The 12760-nt window shown below is 48.6% G+C and overlaps 1 protein-coding gene across 1 annotated transcript in view; it reads right to left on the bottom strand.

The window, feature by feature from the left end:
• Positions 1-1403: 1403 nt before the first annotated feature.
• The window catches only part of LOC138177336 (ligand of Numb protein X 2-like), an 80669-nt gene continuing 69312 nt past the window's right edge, over positions 1404-12760 (bottom strand). Inside the window, exons 6-10 of the mRNA XM_069108483.1 lie at positions 10432-10674; positions 9903-10077; positions 8327-8552; positions 5833-5991; positions 1404-2310 (exon numbers count right to left, since the gene is read on the bottom strand). Coding sequence (XP_068964584.1) covers positions 2175-2310; positions 5833-5991; positions 8327-8552; positions 9903-10077; positions 10432-10674 — 939 coding nt within the window. The 3' untranslated portion in view covers positions 1404-2174. The remainder of the gene's footprint in view (positions 2311-5832; positions 5992-8326; positions 8553-9902; positions 10078-10431; positions 10675-12760) is intronic.

Below are 12760 nucleotides of genomic sequence, written 5' to 3'. Positions count from 1 at the left end.
ACCACGTGGGCCTTGGTTCCTCATTTTGCAATCATTTATTAAAGCAGCCAAGACACAACCCTATTGTCTCAATGGGAGGTCTGTGCAGCAAATGGAAATGCAAGCAAATTAGACTGATGAGCTGGGGTCTCAGAGCTGGCTGGGCAGGCCCTGGGACTATGGAGGAGAGGGCTTCTGCTTTTTTTTTTGGTCCATCTTCTCTTGGCCTAGGGGAAGGCCCAGTCAGGACAGAAGTCTGAGGCTGGAACCTCCTAGGCAACTTGGTCTGTGGCTTCTCGGAATGGGGTGAGGATAACATTACTGTGCTGCAATGCTGACTGGGTGGGGAGGGCAGGGGCTGCTCTTCCTCTTTTCCTTGGCAGCCTGGCCCTTCCACCCACTGGTCTGCATCTTGGGGGCCAGAGAAGCCAGGCCAAGTTCCTCTGAAGGGCAAGTGCTTTTGGTGGGAGTCACAGTGGATGCTTTGTAATGTATTGATTAAACTGGCCCTTAGTCGTCACTGCTTTCTCAGATCCCCTCTCTGCCTGCCCCTGACCCCTGGTTGTCTTGATCTGATAGTTTCTTCCCAATGTCCACCTTGGAAGGGAGGGGCGGGGTGGTCCTAAATTACTTGGATCCCTGGGCTCTTGTGTTGCTTGCCCAGCCCCTGCCCACCCCAGCTAGATTTCAGCTGGATCTTGGTACCTTGAAGGAGTCAGCTCTGACCAAGCACAGAGAATAAGTACCTCGTCAGTACTTGACAGGGTAAACAGTGGCAGCTTGGTGTACACCAGTGTCCAACTTCTAGAGGGTGTTACCTCTGCCCACCCCAACACACACACAAGACTATGGGTAGCTGTCTAATGGGCCCTTTGTAGGCCCCAGGGCTCAAGGTTATAGATCTGGGCTAGATCTGGGCTACAGCTCCAGGAGCTGACAAAAGCGTGCCCCTCACCAAATCTGCACCACATGGAGATTTGTCCTAGACTGTCCCCTTCAGGGCTCAAAATTGCAACTTAGTGCTGGAGTGCAGCCCCAGGAGCTGCCTGGAGAGAGGGCAGAAATTCTTATGCAGGAGACAGTGCGTGTTTAAAGGCCTGCAGGAGGGGCAGCTGTGCAGGCCCAGGGAGAGTAGAGAAGCTTTTACTCTGGATCCTCAAAAAATGGGGGCGAGGTGTCAGGACAGCACTGGCTAGGGATGAGGGGGTGAGGGGAGAAGACAATCAAGCAGTAGGGATATTGGGGAACAGCAAGGAGGGAGGGAGGGGAGGAAGGAAAGTAAACTAGAGGGAAGGAGGGAAGAGGGAGAGGAGGGAGAGAAAGAGGCACGGGGGGAATGAAAGTAGGAGGGAAGGAAGGTGGGAAAGAGGGAGGGAGGGTGGGAACCAGGGGGGGCAATGGGAGCCCTTTGGGAGGGAACAAGTGAGTGAGGGAGTATGGGGATGATGGAAGGGAAGGAAGGAGTCAAGGGAGTAGGAAAGGAGGGTGGATACGGTTGAGGGAAGGATAATGGAATAGCAGAAGGGTACGAAGGTGGGAAAGGGGGAAGAGAAGAAGGGATGGAAGGAAGGAAGGGGGTGGGAAAGCAGGAGGGAGGGAGGGACCCAGGGAAGGAGAGAAGGAAGAAGGGTGGGAGGGAAGGCGGGAAGGAGAAAGGGAAGGAGGGAAGGCAGAAGGGTTTTATGTCTGCACCCTGACACTCTTATGGGAAGCCTTGCCTTCCACTTTGTCAAGGAGAGATTTTCTCCAAGCCTCAAATCAAGTCACGTTCAGAAGACAAGTTGGTCCAGTCTTGAGCTGAGGGACTGAGCCCTTTCCCCAAACTTGGTCAAATGGGGGTGCGTGTGACGTGCTGGGGTGAGGGATATGCTCAGGAATGGGAGGTGGTGGAAGAACAAATAAGCACCAGAAAGTCTCTGAAGACAGAAATAAACTGGCTCAAGGTGAGTGATAGAGAAAGTGGTGGGGAGGGCTCTGACTGGTCCCCTCCCTCTGGGGAGCCCCAGGACTAGGGGCCCTGATGACTCAGGGCAGGGGCACTGACACTGTCCTCTTTAGAGTTCTTGTGACATTACAAACAGTGGGGTCCACGTGATCGAGAAGGGGTGCTACCCGATGGAAGGGGGGCCTCTCTGTTGTCCACGGTCCTCCGCTGGTCCTGAGTGCTGGAGCCAGAAGGGCCTTGGATGGATCCTCTAAACCAGGCTGCCCGGCCAGGACACCACAGTCAAGGCCACTCGGTTCCGGAGTTCTTTCAGCATGGGGATCAGCTGGGCATTGCTCATACCGGCGGCCGGCATCCCGTTTACAGCCACGATCTCGTCACCACACCTGGAGGGGGACAGAGACACACACACACACTAAGAGAATCACTGGTCGGCACCAGTCATCCACGGGGAGTGAACTCCACTGACAATGTCCTGAGGGGTAAACCAGCTGCTACCGGGGCAACAATTGTTGGGTAGGGAAATTTGCATATCATTTACATGCAGGTGTTCCAACCATGGAATCCCAGAAGATCAGAACTGGAATGGGCATGGACCTGAACAGTCTAACCTCCAATCATATGCATTTAACCCACTTTGGAGTGTGAGTTTGGACGAGTTTCTTCCCATCCCTTCCCTGGGCTTCAGTTTCTGCAACTGTAAAGCAAGGGGGTTGAACAGATTATGGCTAAGGGTCTCCAATCTTATTCTGATGTCCTGGCACTTTCTGTTTCGAATTACTTTTTCCGTCACATATTCAATTCAGTCCTAGAATAATTCTGATTCCGGCCCTCCCTCAGGCCACTGGTTGAAGGTGCCAGTATAGTTGGACCTCAGTTTGCCTTCTGGACAATCCAGATGTAGGGAACACTGGATTTAGAATCAGAAAAGCTGAGACTGAATCCTGGCTCAGAAGCTTACTAGCTATGGGACCCTAGGTAAGTCTGGGCCTCAGTTTCCTCAGCTGTAAAATGAGAGGGTTGAACTAGTGATGACAAAAGCCTCTTCCAGGTTTAAATGGATAAGCCTATGATCCTATCTTGTGACAGTGTGGTACTGGGGTTCGAACTCAAGGAAATTCCTAGCTCCCTTATAGGCTCATAGCTCTAGAGTTAGAAGGGGCCTTATGGATCACCGGGTGCAACCTCTTCTCTTTACAGAGCAACTTGTCCAAGGTCACTCAGCTAATAAGTGTCTGAGGTAGGATTTACCTCCTGTATATGACATTTGCCTTAGTTTCCTTATGTGTAAAAATGAGGGGGCTGAATGAATCCTGCAGAATCCTCCTCTTAGCTGCTGGTTTTCCTGACTCTTGGTAGGGGAGTAGGAGTGCTGAAAGGAAAAGCCATCCCAAAAGGGAGGAGAGGAGAGGAGAGGAGAAGAGGGGAAGGCAGGGGAGGGGAAGGGAAGAGGAGAGGTAATAGGCTGAGCCCTACCAGCTGCCCTAGAGAGATTATGGATGATTCTGAGAAGGGGTCTCCTCAGTCCACCAAAGGGGTCCATGAGACAAGAAAGGTTCAGAGCCCATTGAAGGGGAAGTGACTTACCCAAGGTCACATACATAGAATCCTAATTCTAGATTTTGAAGGGATTTCAGAGGATATTAAGTCTGACCTCCTCATTTGACACATGGGGAAACTGAGGTTCAGACTGGTGAAAGCCATCTAGCAATAACCAGCTGCTCACACAGGTGTTCCTTCTATAATTTCTGAAAGGTTGTTATTCAGTCTTTGGTGGAAGAAGAACCATAATAAGAGTCAATGGACTCAGAGTACAGCAAAGGGCAGCCAATCTGCTAGAATCTCTGACCAGAACAGACTCAAGGAGGAACTCAGGAAGGGGAGGAAGGCTAATGTTCTGCCTTCCCTGGATATATGGCAGCCAAAGAGTTAAGCAAGGCCTACTAACAGAGAAAGCCAAAGGAAATCAGGAGAGGCAGGGAGAGGAAGGCTAAAGTTATGCTTGATATTTTGGTCTGAGTGTATTTGAAATGTGTTTCTTTTGGGTGCTTCAGTCAGCATAGCAAACATAATGGAAAAAGTCAGAGTGCCTGATTCTAATACCTCTTCTGGACAACTCCCTAAGACTCTTAAGTTTATATATCAAAGAATAACTTTCCATGTAAAGCTGAATATAGTCCTACAGGGGCAAAATGGACTTTTTTTTTTAAAGCAATCGGGGTTAAGTAACTTGCTCAAGGTTACACGGCCAGTTATTTCTGGGTGTGGTGCTAAGTATCTGAGCCCGGGATTCGATCTCCAGGTCTTCTCAACACTGGAGCCGGTGCTCTCATTCGCTGTGCTACCTGGCCGCCCCCAAAATGGACTTTCAATGAAAGAAAGGACCTCTAAGCATTTCTGATGAAAAGACAAGAACTGAGTAGGAGCTTTTGAAATATAAACCAAAGAGTTAAAAGAAAAACCTAGAAAAGTAAACATTTGAGTAACCAGAAGGGGGTAGTATGATGATGCAGTGCTAACATTCTAATGAGAGACAAGAAACAAGAATCCCTTCAGAACTTTTTTTAAATAAGAAAAGATAGAGGTCCTAAGGGTGTAGATTAATCCTGTTCTGAGAGTCTGGTCAGAGGAATGAGAAAGGAGGGTAAAAGGAATACACCAGTATAGAAAGGAAGAAGAAGGGAATGTAACTAGTTTCTTATAATTTGGTTGACTGAGAAGAAAAGTATACAAACATGGAAGAAGGGGGTTGGAGAGTGGCTTTAGGTGAACCTTACTCTCATCTGAAATGAGTAAAGGAAGGTTGAACAAACACAGTTTGGTGTAGAAATACCTCAGACTTAGTTCAGGGAAATAAACAGGGATATGGAATTGGCCAAGAGTGTTAATACTGGGGAGGGAAAAGTCACAAGCAAAACAAACTCCCAGATCCCAAAGAGGGGATTAAAAATGAAAAAAGCAAAGCAAAGAGCTAACCTAGAAGGTACTGCCCATCAATTGGGTGGTTGTGCAATGGGAATGGAACAGCATAGGATCAAACCATGTGAAATGATGAAAGAGAGAATTTCAGAGGATCCCGGGTGATAGGAATAGGGAGAGCAATTGTTCATATAAGGACAACACTTTAAAGGAAGAGAACTTTAAAGGTTTAAGAACTCTGAGTAGTATGATGGTTAACGACATCTCCGGAGGCCACAGAGTCGGTGGACTCAGGGTACAGCATGGGGCAGCCAATAGGGGGCGTGGTCACCAAGGGCTTTCATTTTGCTATCCTTATTACAAGTGTTTTTCCCCTTTCATTTTTTAATCGTGTGTGTGTGTGTGTGTGTGTGTGTGTGTGTGTGTGTGTGTGGTACCGATAGTGATGCTCCCCCCAAAAGGGGGTCATTGAAACATTTTCAAAATGTACACAAGGAAGCTCAGAGGGAGACACAGACAAAGAAGGCAGTTTAAAAAGTAATGTGGAATTTATTGTCTACTTTTTTTTCAAAGCAAGTGGCATGAAAGAGAGATTCACAGTTTCACAGAGATTTCTTTTTTTTTTTTTTTTTGCATTCTGCTACATGTATGGAAATCCTCTTTTTTGGTGTTAAGTTAAGAATAAAAATACAATTTTTTCAAGTACAAAAGAAAAAAAGAAAAGTAGATTGGAGCCCTGTTGTGAAGGGCTTTACATGCCAAACTGAGGAGTTTTGTATTGGATCCTAGAGGCAAGAGGGAGGCACTGGAAATTCTTGAGCAGGGGAGTAACAGACTCAGACCTGAGACAGGGTAATCAATGAAAAGGCCCTTGGAATAGACTAGGCCACAGGTAATGAGGCCCTACCCTCCAGTGGCAGCAGTATGAATGGGAAGGAGGAGGAGACAGAGTTGTTAAGAGTTCCTGGGGAGGAGCCCCGCATACTTACTTTAGTCTTTGATCCCGGAAGGCTGGGGTGCCAGGCACAATGGTCTTGATAAAGAAGGGCTGGTTGCCTTTGGATGCCTCAAAGCCCCCTACGATGCTGAAGCCCCAGGTCTCATCAGTGTTCTTATTCAACACAACATCTTGGCACAAATGGAGGGCACTGAAGAGGAAGAAACCACGAAAGAGATGGCATCATTATTCCTTATTTGCTGAAGTTCCCTGGCCGTGGAACTTAGGCTTAGGCTCTGTCCAGCTGCTGAGTAGCGTTCACCAAAGGGGACTGTCAAATGAAGGTCTTTGGGCCTCAAAGCGTCATTAGAGACTGTCTTGTCCAAACCCATAATTTGACAGTTGAGGAAAATGTGGCCCCCTGAGGCTAATAAAGCAGGATGCATAGTAGGGGGTTTCCACGTGGAGTCAGGAAGACTTGGGTTCAAATCTCAGCCCCCTTCTCCCTTTCCCTCTCCTTCCTCCCTCTTCCCCTCTCTCTCCCTCCTTCTCTCTGTTTCTATCTCTGTGTCTTTCTCTCCTCTCTCTCCCCCTTTCCCTCTCCCTCTCTCTCCTTCTCCTTCTCTCTCTCCCTATCCCCTCTCTCCTTCTTTCTCTCTTCTCCCTTTCCCTCCCTTCTCTCTTTTCCCTCTCTGTATCTCTGTTTCTCTCTATCTCTGTCTCTCTCTCTGTCTCTCTCTCTCTCTCTCCTCTCTCTGTCTCTCTCTGTGTCTCTGTCTTTATCTCTGTCTCTCTCCTCTCTGTTTCTGTCTCTCTCACACACGCGCACACACACACACACACACACTAGCTGTGTGGCCCTAGGCAAATCACAAGCTTCCCTGAACCTTAATTTTCTTATCTGCAAAATGGGGATAATAATGACCCTAGTACTTACAGGGGTACAGTGAGGTACAAATAAGGTAAAATAGGCAGAGGGCTTTTTCAGCCTCTCGGAGCAGATGCTGGTCTGCATGGCAGAGGGAGCTTCCTCACTGGGAATGTCTCCCCCATTGTAACCCCAAAGTCAGACAAAAGCAATAATAATAACTGACTTTATATGAACATTGGGCATAGAGGAACCCTGGCTCCCAGGTCCAATTACTGCCTGTGTGGCCTTGGGTAGGTCATTTTGCTTCTTGAGCTCATTCAGGCTCAGAGTGGTAATCAGCACCCTTTCTCTGGATCTCAGTTTTTTCCTTTGTAAAATGAGTGGGATAGGGCAGCCAGGTGGCTCAGCAAGTAAAAGCACCAGCTCCAGTGTTGGGATGACCTAGGGATCAAATCCGGGCTCTGACACTTAGCACCACATCCAGAAATAACTGGCCGTGTAACCTTGAGCTAGTTACTTAACCCCAATTGCTCATAAAAAAAATGAGTGGGATAGTGTGGAAGGACCCTACCCACCCCCTGCCCCTCAGCTTGGGCATTGTCTCTGAGGAAATGCCCTGGCCATGTTCCACCTACAACACTGGGACCAGGAGATACCTTGGAGGTTACTAAGTTCAATTCTTTAATTTTACAGAGAAGGAAAATGACTGGTCCAAGGTGACCCAGGAAGGAAGGGGCAGAGCTGGGATTTGACCTTGAGTCCTCCAAATTTCACACATTTGTCCTTTCCCTCCTGTCTGCCCTTTCTTTCTCCCTACTCTTTCCACCAAGGAACCACAAGGGACAGGAGGCATCATGGGAAAAGGAAGCCAGGCTGAAAGCTAGTGCAACTCATCCCAGCTTCTCCAAGACACAGGGATTTGTTTTTGGGGACATTGTCAAAATCACTCTGGAGGGGGCTTGGGAGAAGGGGGAAAAGTCACAGGATGGCTCAAAATGCAGATCACTGAGGAAAGAAATGCTATTTCACCACTTATAGATGGCTAGAAGGGTGAAAGGTGAAAGGGGAAAGGAGGGCCATCAGGGAACTAGACCTGGGGTCTGGACCAGAAACTCACTATCATCCCTGCTACTTTCTAGTTGAGAGATTTAGACCAAACAGGCCTCTTCCTTCTACCCCTCACCTCCAACCTTAGTTTCTTCCTTTGTAAAATGAAGGGACTGGCCTGGCTGCTTTCTCTAAGGTGTCTCAGACCCCTCCCTTATCCTCCAGTAGGTAAGCTCACATATGGCCTGTACTTTAGAGGCAGGCCCAGCTCCAAAGAACTTAGTCATGGCACTGTCTGGGAGAAGTATTGCTTCCATATCCTCTGGACCACCGCCACTGAGTTACTGGGGTTGCTGACAGATAGGGGAAAGGGATGGATAGGGAATTCCTCCTACTTGGAATGGTGCTGACAGGGATTTCTGGGAAGGAAAATGCTTCAGACAGGAGTGGTGCATTTCCCAAACATCAAGTTACTCCAGAACAAAGTAGGGCTTCTTGGCCTATTTGATGGCTGAGGAAACTGGGGTATGGGTAGGAAGAAATCATGGGCCAAGCCACTTGATATGTTGGTTTGGAGTCAGACCAGAAGGTCCTATTCAGAACAGCAGAGGTTCTGTCCCATTCTCACCTGGGGAGCCCCAGCCACGATAGCCAGAGGGGAGACCAGCTGGAACCATACTCCCTGGGCGGTTCTTGGCCACCTGCCCAAGGCTCCAGGCTCACAGGTGGCATCAGGATGTCCAAGGCTTTCAGGACGATGATAGTAGAGGCTGCCTGGGACTTGAGGACTGCCACTGCCTCTTGGTAGGAGAGCGATGTCAAGTCTATGCCATTGATGCTTAGGAGAATGTCACCTGCAGAGTGGAGGAGTGGGTGAGTGTGTGGGTGGAGGTGAGGAAGACTAGAACAGGAGAAGTCACTGTGGACGGAGGTGACTAGGGTACTAGCCCCATTGGAAAGTTGAGTGCACCCCTGTACCCGGAAAATTTTAATCTCATGGGGCTTAGAAGTAAACACAGCTTCGACAGACATCCTTTAGTCCAAACTTTTTGGACTTTTATAGGAGCCCCAAAAAGTGGAGTGGCTGTTTGGATATCATACAGAGTAAAGTACAAACCCAGAACCTCTCCTGGTTCCCGATCCATGTTCTTGACAACTATAGCCCAGATGCTGAGAACTTGGGGTCTTAGAGAGTTGTGCAGAGCACAGTGATCTCTTCCACATTGCCACATGGGGACATCACGGTTTCGCTACATTATGGGTTGGCATAAATTAAAGGGGAATTTTGGGGTAGTTTTGCGGAAGGCACAGACGACATACAAAGGCCAGCAGACGACACAGAAAAAGTTTGGAAACTCAGAAATGCCTAAAATATATGTATAATGTTGTATAATATCAATATATCTTATCTTTTTTTTTTCCTTTTTGGAGGGGGGGAAAGCAGGGCAATTGGGGTTAAGTGACTTGCCCAAGTCACATGGCTAGTTTTTGTGTTAAGTGTCTGACGCTGGATTTGAACTCAGGTCCTCCTGACTCCAGGGCCAGTGCTCTATTCCCTGTGCCACCTACCTGACCCAATCTTATCTTTTAATACCATAGTAATTCAGGGCCAAAAAATTTGATGTGGATTTTGCAGATCACGGGGGCACTGTGCCCCTAACACCTTCTATGTGGAAAGGATAACTGTACTGAGGTGATTATTCTGTCTTAATGGCCACAGAATCCTTGGGCTGCTGGCTCCCTCTTTGTCCCTATTCCACCCCACTGGGTTACACTTGTCTATGTTACGCTTCTCCCAGTACCTCCCCTGCCCCTACACATATACTTGAAGGAACTGGGAATATTTCGGCTGAAGAAGAGAAGGTTCCAGGCTGAGGGGGAGGGATGAGTATGGGTGGCTCGCCCACACTCTTCTCCAGTGGTTGAAGGGCTCTGTTTGTCCCCAGAAGGCCAAGCTGGCAGAAATGGGTAGAATTTACAAAGAGCCAACTTTAGCTTCTTGGGTTAAGTCTCCTCACTTGACAGATGTAGGAAGCTGAGATCACTCACCCACGGTCACATAGCTAGTGCATGCTGGCCTCAGGTAGGATGAGCTACCAGAGAGGAAAGTGCTGGATGGCCTGAGGGCCAGAGAAATGGGTCTGAGAACTGAAGGCAGTGTCCTGTTCCCTTCCCCACTCTGCCCCCGCCTTTCTCCCGGTTACCTCTCTGAATGCGGCTATCCCGGCAAAGACAGCCCACAGGCTGCACGCTGGTCACATAGATGGGCACACTGTGTTTGCCTTCCCGGCCGCCCCCAATCGTGATGCCCAGGGACTGTTTCACGTCTTTCCTTATGGTGAGGGTCTTCTCCTGGCTCAGGAAGCCAGCAGGGGGATCCTCAAAAGAACAGAGGAAACTTGAGGGACCACCTTCTCTTGGATGACCCAGGCTTATAATGTGATAAGCTAGAAGGGTCAACTGGGTCTCTAAGCACAGGCCTCCAACCCAGAACCAAGGGGGCCTTCTGAGTGGAGCCAGTCCATCCCCTGCCCCCCCAGCTGACTGGCAGTATTAGAGGATTATGGGATCATGGGATACAGAACTAGAAGAGAACTGGCTACCATTTTACAAAGGAGGAAACTGAGGCCCAGACTGGAGAATGACCTTGTAGAACCAAGAATTACCCCCCAGGGTGTTTGATGTTCTATCCTGGGCTTTTAAGGGGTAATGGAAATACAGGTTGAAACTTACCTGGTAGAAAGCCAGGGGCCGTGGGTAGTGCCCCAGTTCAGGTTTCCACTGAGGAACTGAAGTTGGGGGAGGGCTGTTCCCATGGCTGAGGCTGATGTGATTGCTGGTGCCCCTGCTGCTATCACTTTCACTGCTCCTGCCCCCGTTTCTGCTGGGCCTCGAGCTGCCTGAGTCTGTCTCCATCTCCATGATCAGGCTGTCTCGGGGCCTCAGGACCACGAAGTGAACTCTGCTCTCACTGGTCTGTAGTGAGTAAATACAGGGAGGGGGGAAGGCTAAGAGCTAGGTAGGAGTGTTGTGGCTGCCACCTCTCCCACAAGGGCCTGGCCAGTTGGCCTAGCTCTAGCTGTCCATTCAGTCAAACAGGGTTTTTTTGAACATGCTAATTCCTCTCACTTCCCTTTACATTGATGACATATAGCTTCACACATCAAGAGATGAGCCCACCTCCCACTTCCCTGGGACAATAGAAAGTAGCTGAGATGCCTTCCCTTTCCACGATCCTCCATCCCTCACACCTTCACAGCACGACTCTCCTGTATTCTCTTTCCCTCTTCCTGGCCTGGCTAATCCACATTACCCCTTTCCTCTCCTTCCTCTAAGGCCTTGTTCCTCTCCCTTGTGTGTTCAATCTCTTCCTCAATGCTGGCACCTTCCCTCCACCTACAAGTAATTTCAGGTCTCCCCAAGTCTAATAAAAGCCTCAAACTTCCTCCCAAAAGCTCCCCAAAGCTTTAGCCCAGCTTCTGGCCTCTATCTCTCTTCCCTTTCACAGCTAAATTTCTTTTTTTGTAAATAGTGTTTTATTTTTTTCCAATTACACATACAAATATTTTTCCACATTCATTTTTTATAAGATAAGAGTTCCAAATTTTTCTCCCTCCCTAAGATAGCAAGAAATCTGATATAGGTCAGAAATGTACAATCAGGTTAAACATATTTCCACATTCACAGCTAAATTTCTTGAAACAGCCGTTTCCTTCCCTCCTTCACCACTCACCATTCACTTTTCACTGTTTGAAGAATCACCAAAATTGAGTCAGAAGGGCCGTCCATTGGCTGTCTAGTCTGACCTGTATGCAAGCTGAATCTTTTATCTAAACTAAACATGGATGGTTCTTTCAACCTTGGCCTTCATAGGGCATGTACTCAAGGCCCGTCATCCTCTGGCTTCCTGCCAATCTCTGAGAGCCTTTATTACATTGGGCTGCCCACAACTGAATGCAGGACTTTAGATGTGCAGAGTTTAAGAGCACTTTGTATCTCCTTCTGGGGACTTTCTTTCCTAGTGCAGCCCATTGTTTAATGACCTCTTTTGTCTACCATGTAACATTACTGGTTCATAGGCTCACTTAGGCTCCAGATCGTTTTCAGACAAACTGTCATCTAGCCATGCCTCACCCTCTTGCCTTTGTGACATTGATTTCTGGGACCCTGATGATGATCCCTACTGAACTGAAGTTTCTCAGCATTCAGCCCAGGAGCTTTCCCCATAGGCAGGGGCTCCGCAGCCATTCAATGTGTTAGCCCACCCTCCCTCCCAGCACAGGGCCGAACCACAAATGACACCACGGTTGGCCTTCTGCAGAGCTGATGAAGAATGGCCACTCTTTGGTTCTGGCTGTCTCATTACTCTTGCAAAGTTCAGCTCCAATGACACTTCCTTCCGCATATCTTGCCCCCATCAGTGATGGCATTTCACCATGGACATCACAGAATACTTTGTGTTTTATTTCTCTAGTAAATGATGAAGTCTCTGAACACCAAGGCCACACCTTGACTGAGCAAGACACCCCCACCTGCCCCCTACACCCCTGTCCAGGTCTAGCAAGTGTTCTATATATACTGTGCTCAGTAGATTTTGGGGGAAGACTCAATGGTTAAAGAATGCCCACTTCCTGTCCTCATGGGGTTCTCAAAGACTCAAATGGGGAGAACCAATGCGTAGTAACCCTGGAGGCCTTTAGTGAGGAGCAGCTTCCTGTGGGCGCCATTTGGCATTGGAGTGGGGCTGGAGAGTGGAGAAGGGAGGGAGGCAATCCCAGGTACAGGGGCCCTGGAAACAAACACTCAGATTCACTAGTTCTCTGGCACTTCAAGGTTTGCCGGGGACTTTCCTCTAACCAGCTGTTGCATAGAAAAAAGAGCATGTTTTATTATCCCTGTTTTAGAGGGGGACAGAGAGATTAAGTGATTTGACTAGACTCCAGTCTAAGCTAAGACACGTCAGAGCTGTGAGTTGGGCCCAGATCCTCAGATCCCAAGTTAGGGCCTCTTTTCATCTACTTCTCTCTCTCTCTCTCTCTCTCTCTCTCTCTCTCTCTCTTTC

Source organism: Petaurus breviceps, unplaced genomic scaffold, assembly GCF_028583685.1.
Source record: "Petaurus breviceps papuanus isolate PSGF00001 unplaced genomic scaffold, PetGlider_PUasm1.0 90386, whole genome shotgun sequence".
Taxonomy (NCBI): domain Eukaryota; kingdom Metazoa; phylum Chordata; class Mammalia; order Diprotodontia; family Petauridae; genus Petaurus; species Petaurus breviceps.
The sequence above is the reverse complement of the archived record's forward strand: the minus strand, read 5'-3'. Positions and strand labels throughout refer to the sequence as shown.